At 40.3% G+C, this 7,687-nt stretch overlaps 1 protein-coding gene across 2 annotated transcripts; it reads left to right on the top strand.

Annotated features, from left to right (window-relative positions):
- The first annotated feature begins 237 nt into the window (after window positions 1-237).
- On the top strand, window positions 238-6,790 carry rmnd5b (required for meiotic nuclear division 5 homolog B). Of its 2 annotated transcripts, none has more exons than XM_051419656.1 (10): window positions 238-345; window positions 1,925-2,101; window positions 2,229-2,371; window positions 2,451-2,588; window positions 2,720-2,820; window positions 3,220-3,386; window positions 3,580-3,745; window positions 3,884-3,986; window positions 4,077-4,231; window positions 4,772-6,790. In XM_051419656.1, the coding sequence occupies exons 2-10, from the start codon at window positions 1,963-1,965 to the stop codon at window positions 4,833-4,835; spliced, it is 1,176 nt and encodes a 391-aa protein (XP_051275616.1). In that variant the 5' UTR covers window positions 238-345; window positions 1,925-1,962; the 3' UTR covers window positions 4,836-6,790. The 2 variants fall into 2 exon arrangements, with proteins under 2 accessions (XP_051275616.1, XP_051275617.1); XM_051419657.1 differs by having other exon boundaries at window positions 243-301.
- Window positions 6,791-7,687: the final 897 nt, after the last annotated feature.

Genomic DNA, 7,687 nt, shown 5'->3' on the forward strand with positions numbered 1-7,687 from the left:
GACCTTACACCACAAAGAGTGGGACTCATGAATCTACTTTTACCTAAGAGTACATAAAAACACTTTAAAACACCCTACCTTAACCTGCATTGTACTAAATTATCATTCACAAAGAGGACTTGTGACAGCTTCGTGTGCAAGAGAGAAATCAGATTAAAGTGACAATCACACGGTGCACGAAGAGCTCACAGTCTCTCATGTCGCAGAGTAAAAGACTTTTATTGTGAAAGGCCCAGTTTAACGCAGAATGCGACACAGGAAGATCCGCATTACGACTGCTGGTGAAGTGTTGCCATAACAGGCAAGTGGCTAACGCTAATGTTTGCTAACTAATTAGCAGCACAGGTGAGTGGTGTTTACTTAAACGTGTCTTAAATTTAACGTGAACGGCGACGGATGCTGTAAGTGTTTGAGTAGTGCGAAAATAATGAAGACGAGCGGGTTGTCACTCTCTCCTGAAATTATTTGGGCCTTGTCAGTCAGCAGCAGGCTAACGTCAGCTAGCTGCTAGCAGTCACCGTTTGTTTATGTTAGCTGTGCGACAGCTTCTTTTCTACTAAATTACCGCGTCGAAGCGAAATAAATGGTTAGCACTTTGCAGCGCTTCATATTTATCATTGCTAGTTAGTAATATAATTTAATATTCGATTAAAACAGAGAGGTAGTTTGCGTTTATGTTGGTTAGCTCTGTTACGGGGTTAACTGCTAGCTTTGGTGGACATTTTCTGTACTCAAGCGGCGAGTTACAGCAAAGCTTCACCTATCATAGGAAAGTAAAAGTATCTGAATGCAGACCAGCTGCTCAAACACAATCACCAGTTCAAAGGTCCTCTCGTTACCTGGTGATCAAATGGTACTTTGGTGTGGTTGAGACGCTAGTGGCGACCAGCGTTAGTAAACACCAGGCCGCAGAGTACACAGTGTGCCTGGTGTTTAATACTCTAAAGGCCCTTGCTACTTGTTAGCAGTTTTACACTAGACCAAACTTTTAATCTGGACAGTGCTGGGTAGGTTTGCTTTTTCTCTTCTCTTGGTAAAAAAAAATAAAAATAAACAAATGTGATCGCACCAGCTGTCAAATGTCTTTTCAAAACATTGTAATCTACCTCTGTTGTCTTGTTCATGACAGTGGGACAATCGTGGGATTGATGATATCAGTGTAGTGGGAAGGCTGCAGGCAACTGGTTTGTGATATTAAAGCAATAAAAGAGGATCCTGCATCTTTCTGATAAGATCCACAATCCAAATTTGTAGGGTTTTCTTTTGTGTTGAGTCCACAGTAGCAAACTACAAAGATCTGCAAACTGAGTTCACCGAAAAGAGAAAATAAAACCATTAATTATGTGGACCTGATCAATACATCAGATGAGCTAATATGTCACTATCTGTATGTCTGTTAGCTGACTGGTAGCAATAATTAGCAGTTCAGAAATCAAGATAAAATATATATTTGTGTGTGTTGCTGTTACAAAGCACTAACTGAGGGTTACATTAATATTATTATGCTTTGTGTTTGTGTAAAAGAAAACAGAGACGAAATGATTGGTCGATCAACTGGTAATTCTATCTCCCAACTATTTAAAAAAATGTATTCATTGTTTTATGTTGTTGTAAAACAAAATAACATCACATTACCTAGTTCCAGCTTCTCAACTGTGCAGCTTTTCTGTGTCTGATATCTTTGGGGCCATAGGAAAAAAACAAAACATTCTCTGACATTTTCTGATTAATTGAGAAAATGATTGACAGATTAATCTACAATGAAATTAAGTTGCAGCCCCAAAAATAGCTATTATAATGTTATCAAACTGTCTAATATCGCTATCAGCCAAGAAATCTATTATTAGCCAGGATACAATTATAGTTCACTGGCATTGACCTGTATTTTTCTCTTGTTCTGTTTCTCTCTCTCTCTTAAATGTAGGTATTGTTGTCGTGTGTGTGAGTGTTCCAGTCTGAACCATGGAACAGTGTGCATGTGTTGAGCGGGAGCTGGAGAAAGTGCTCCATCGCTTTGTAATGTACGGCCACCAGTCTGAGGAGAGGCTAGACGAGCTCCTGCGCAGCGTCTGTGAGATACGAGGACAGCTAGTTGCTTTTGGTAAGAAAAACTGATGCACCTAAGGTGACTGATGTGTGTGTATAATATTTGCAAGTTGAGTGAATTTAATCTTATTGTTTGTGGTAGTTTTAATTCACACAAGCCCTTTCCTTTGTCTTTCTTGCAGGAGTACAAGATGCAGACTTATCAGTCCTATCTCAGACTATGGCACAGTGTTGTAAGAATATCAAAGAAACAGTGCAGATGCTAGCCTCCCGACATAAGGACATCCATGGCAGTGTGTCGAAAGTGGGCAAAGCCATCGACAGGGTAAGGACAGGGAGCAGCGCTGTGTACCATTTGAACAGTTGGCATACATATACTTAATCTCTGATATGCTTCTCTGCAGAATTTTGACGCAGAGATCAGTGCTGTGGTGGCAGAGACAGTGTGGGACACGCCAGAGAGACAGAAATACCTGAGTGAGACCATTGTGGAGCACCTGTACAGACAAGGGATGCTCAGTGTAGCAGAGGATCTTTGTCAGGTAAGAAACTGTGATGGCTTCAAGATAAGGCAACATTACGGCACTTCAAATCTAGTGTAATCCTTATTTCTTTTCAGAATAATTAATGGAATGATTCCTAATAATCTTAAATGCCCTTTTCTTTTTTCTAGGAATCTGGTGTAGTTATAGATATGAGTATGAAGCAGCCTTTTCTGGAGCTGAACAGAATCCTTGAAGCTCTGAGGATGCAGGACCTCAGGCCGGCACTAGAGTATGTTTTCTTTTTCTTTTTACCATTATTTGTGTCTAGACATCTTTGTAAAGAGGATAAACTGACATGACTGTTTCCACACATCAACAGAGATTTTAGCTGCCCTAAGTTAAAAGCACTTCAAGGCGAAAAAACCTTTTATCAACACAGTGTAGCATTGAAAAAAAACTGTTTTGTAAAGGTTACAATGATTTTCCCATTTGGCTGACTACTCAAACTTTGGCGAACTCTCCAGCCACGTAGTAGAACTTCCCAAATATGCTTGAGAAATTTCTGTTGAGATTAGGTTTACTTTGGTCATACCTTGTTCACTTTTGAACACATAATGATGTCTAAAAAGAGAACTGTATTGTGTCGATTGTATTTATTCATGTCTTATTAATACCTGTGCCTTCTTAGGTGGGCTGTAACGAATCGGCAGCGCCTTTTGGACCTGAACAGCAGTCTAGAATTCAAGTTACACCGCTTGTACTTTATCAGCCTGCTCAGTGGGGGAATCGGCAACCAAATGGAGGCCCTGCAGTACGCCAGGCACTTTCAGCCCTTCGCTTCTCAGCATCAGAGAGGTAGACAATAACCCCTAACCGAACCTAACTTCAAAGACTCTCTTTTAAGCGGAGTCCGTACAACTATTTGGGATATGACCAGAAGGAAAAAATTTTCTTGAGGCAAATACGTGATTAAATGAGGCCTACCTCACAATACTCATGTAATGTTCGTTTTGTTGTTTTCTACACCTGTACTTTTTTGTCCCTGCAGATATTCAGATTCTGATGGGCAGTCTTGTGTACCTGCGTCATGGCATAGAGAACTCTCCATACCGCGGCCTGCTGGAGACAAATCAGTGGGCTGAGATCTGTAACATCTTCACCAGGGATGCCTGCGCTTTACTGGGCCTCTCTGTAGAGTCTCCGCTCAGTGTTAGGTTAGAAAAACATGAACAACACAGAAAACGCTTTACATTTATATGAAAGTTGAGGTTAAAACACCCTTTATTTGAGCCTGTGTGCTTAAAAGATTTCAACTACAGTCGAAATTAATCAAACTGTCTGTTTCTCTGCAGTTTTGCATCAGGCTGTATGGCCTTGCCAGTGCTGATGAACATCAAGCAGGTGATAGAGCAGAGACAGTGCAGCGGAGTCTGGACGCACAAAGACGAGCTGCCTGTAAGTACCATTGAATTTCTCAATGTATTACTCCTTTTTTTAAATTTTTTTCCACCATTCCGTTGATTGACATCATGTTTGTTCTTGTAGATTGAAATTGACCTCGGGAAGAAGTGCTGGTACCACTCTGTGTTCGCCTGCCCGATCCTCAGGCAGCAGACCTCAGAGAGCAATCCCCCCATGAAGCTCATCTGTGGCCACGTCATCTCCAGAGATGCCCTCAACAAACTGACTAATGCTGGGAAGTAAGTTGGCAATACAGCCCGGTTGATTGATGGCAGGATAAGATTTTGTGTGAGGCAACGGCTAAAAAACCTGTGGTATTATCTTGGATCACAACATTTCATTCTTACATGCTCATTCGCTGGGAATTATTTTCAAGTAATAAACCTGATGTAATTTACACAAGCACAAAATTGCATTGTAATTAAGAGTTATATTAGACGGATAGCAAAAATTTATGTTTCTTGCATTGAAAAAATTGGGTTCAGGTGTGCGACTTCTCAAAATATGGATTTCGCAGTTTCTAGGAAGCAACACTTGTCAAAAAGCCAAGCAATCGTGTTTTGAACCTGCAGCACTGTGGTGAAATGATTGGAAACCAGTGGCTTCCTATAAATTAAGAAATCAATCCAAAAACTATGTTTATTCTAGAAGATGGCCAGCTATATAAAGTGTGCAAGATTTATAGTTAATCAGCCAAACAACCAATGTAGTCTGTTAAACTAACACAAACTGTAACAACCTGTTCATGCTCTCCTCGCCCTCCCCTGTCTTGTCCCCAGGTTGAAATGTCCGTACTGCCCCATGGAGCAGAATCCGTCACATGCCAAGCAGATCTACTTTTGATACCGCACACTCTCCTCATGAGTAAGGATGAAGTTCCCTGGAGCTCTTTGCATTTCCAGGACCATTTGCTCTGGCCCTCTTTCCTCTGTCCCTGGCCTTTTGGCCTGTTATTGTAAGCATTAAGGTTTTATCCCAGTGCTCCTCTGGACAGCCTTGGCCATCCTGTAACCCACCTCGGACCCTCCAACTTTGCGTAGTATACAGAGTCCAGCGGGGATGGTCCAACTACAACCTGTAGAAGAGTGAGGAGTCTGTCAGTAATGAGAACATCCTCACGAAGAAGCACCTCTGAAAAAGGATCATTCATTGAAACTCATTTGCAAATGCCTGCAGAGTTATAGGCTTATCTTTTTAAAGTATGTAATACTTTATAGTGTTTGTTTTCTCAGCTTTTTTGACAGTTTGAGTTGGATGACTGCTTCTTTTTTCTTTTCCTTTTTTTTTGACAGAAGCAGTTGAATGATAATGAATGGGTGAGTGTGGGTAAATGGTATAGATAGACAGTTTCTGATTTCTGGATGGTAATAAACTTCTATTATACACAACAAAAACCACAGAGTAACAAACAAATGTGTTGAAGGTTTATTATTTGCTGGTGAAGGGAACTGTGGAGGTCTATCTCGAATTGAACTCTTGATTGTGACCCCATTACTCCTCCATAATGTAATAAAGGCCTCACGTAGCTTGAAAGTCACTGTTGGCTGACGTATCCGTTTGATCAGTAGAACAATTAACTCATCAATGGTGGAACAGCTTTTCTTTTTTTTTTTTTTTTTTTTGTGACTGACTGCACCAGCAAGATTTCCCTCATTGTAGAAGCCATTTGTCTTGTTCTATGTATGTATCTAACAAACAATGACAAAAAGGAAACAAAAAATATATACTACTGTGAAATGTGCTTTGTTTCTATTTTTCATTGCAACCGCCACAACGGCTCATGTAAAATAGTAAATTAAACTGAACAGCAAAATGCATAATCAACACTACTGCGCAAACTTTCAGAACTAACGACTCGGCGGTTCTCGTCACGGTTGTGCCATCGCCTCACTCTGCCCCCTGCATTGTGTATCCTAATGCTTGCACGCCATGTGATTTGGAGATGTAAAGTGGTGTGATGGTAGCCGTATGGTCTGACTTGCAGTGGCTGTAGGCTTGTGATTCAGCTTTACTCGTCGTGGGTGGGGAAGTCCTCTGATCATTGTGGCTGTTGTTTAATATATACCTAGAAAAAAAAAAAAGCCTCTGCATAGGTTTTGCTTTTATTTGAGATTGAGTCAGAATAGATATCCATACATTTCCTCAGGGCTCATTATAACAGTTCATACCACACTTCCCAGTTAGTATTAAAGGTGTACATTTATATAAGGAACAAAGATTACACATATTTCCGCTATTGAGGCTGATAGTTTGGGTGTTGTTGGAGTTTGTATATATTATTCAGCTGGTGATTCAACTTGGGGAAAGCGTGTCACCGAGTACCGAGGCATTTGGATGTACCATAAAATATGTTTAGATGATCAATACTAATAGTGCAAGTTCCTGGTGTCCTCTTGAAAATGTGATGTCACCTCACACTCTAGTGAGGCTAATTTGTTCAGCAAGCACCGCACCAGCAAAGCTAACACTGACAATGCAACATTACACTCAGTTTTAAGTCAGAGTATAACATAAACATTTTTATCTTGGTTTCATTTGGAATGGGTTAAAGCACATATTTTGTGTGGACTTTCACTGAATTGCCTGTTTTTTTCTTTCTTTGGTTGACAATCATTCATTGCTTCTTCGAGTGTTCCTCCAGATAGACTGCTAGCGCTCCGTACCTTTGTCATATTAATTTTGTTGAATGTTTGCATTTCCTGCTTTTGTGTGTGCAACTTTTATTGTAAATATTTATCCTCTAACATGTTTCATATACTTGCATCTGAAATTAAAATAAAAATTTATACTCCACGTCAGCTTTGGAGGCGTGTACTGGCATGTGGTAGTGGACTGCTCCTACCATAGCTCACTGATCATTTTCCTCCATGATTTTAGAGCTGCTCAGCCCTCCTTTTATCACCACTTGGTGGAGCTATTTCTGTATTATTAGTACTCAAACCAAATAGCTTTAAAGTCTATTAGATCTCAAGCAAAGGTTTTAATTTGAGTTTCACAAGGAGGAACCATTTTTTCCCACATTAATTAGGCACTAATGATTAATAATCATGTTAATTCATCAGATAAACAGCACTGATGGTATTCAGCGCTGCAACCCTCCTACAGAGAGATAACATGTGAGGTAAGAATCTTTTCTCATCCCACTTCATTGAACCACTCCTGAGCTGTACAGTTATATTAAGCCCCAGTTTATATAATATTTTAAATGCCAAGGTAAGGGCATTGTGAGTCAGCCACAGCTCATAACTATTTAGATTACGACCTTGTGTAAAAAATAAAGCTGTGTTATGGACTTCATGTGCTGTTTCTCGCTTCAAGCTATTATATATATATATATATATATTCTCACTTATGCATACCTTTAAACAACATGGACTAAAAAAAAAAAAAGTCAAGTGTTAAACTGTAATCCCTGCCAAGGTATTTTTGGCACTCTGTTCTAGTTTGTACATTTGATGCTTTATTTTCTTGAGCAAACAAGGTTCCTCCTATGTTTCCATCTCAGCTGACCTCCCACCTCTCGGCCGTCCGTACCGCAGGAGATGGTATGTGAGGACCGGGTAGAGCAGGGAGGGCCCTGAGGGAGAGGCTGAGATAAGGATTGAAGGCTAAACCTCTAAAAGCCACATTAGTCCCAAAAGCCTCCACTGCTCTGTTCATTCTGTCATAAAGCTCCTGTCCTTGGGTTTTATTGG

This window comes from Dicentrarchus labrax, unplaced genomic scaffold, assembly GCF_905237075.1.
Source record: "Dicentrarchus labrax unplaced genomic scaffold, dlabrax2021, whole genome shotgun sequence".
Lineage (NCBI taxonomy): Eukaryota > Metazoa > Chordata > Actinopteri > Moronidae > Dicentrarchus > Dicentrarchus labrax.

Excerpts from the sequence above, each read along its gene's own strand:
- rmnd5b (XM_051419656.1), top strand. The coding sequence starts at position 1,963 with ATGGAACAGTGTGCATGTGTTGAGCGGGAGCTGGAGAAAGTGCTCCAT. Across the intron at positions 3,987-4,076 it reads CGCACAAAGACGAGCTGCCT|ATTGAAATTGACCTCGGGAA; the intron begins GTAAGTACCATT and ends TTGTTCTTGTAG. Across the intron at positions 4,232-4,771 it reads AAACTGACTAATGCTGGGAA|GTTGAAATGTCCGTACTGCC; the intron begins GTAAGTTGGCAA and ends TCTTGTCCCCAG.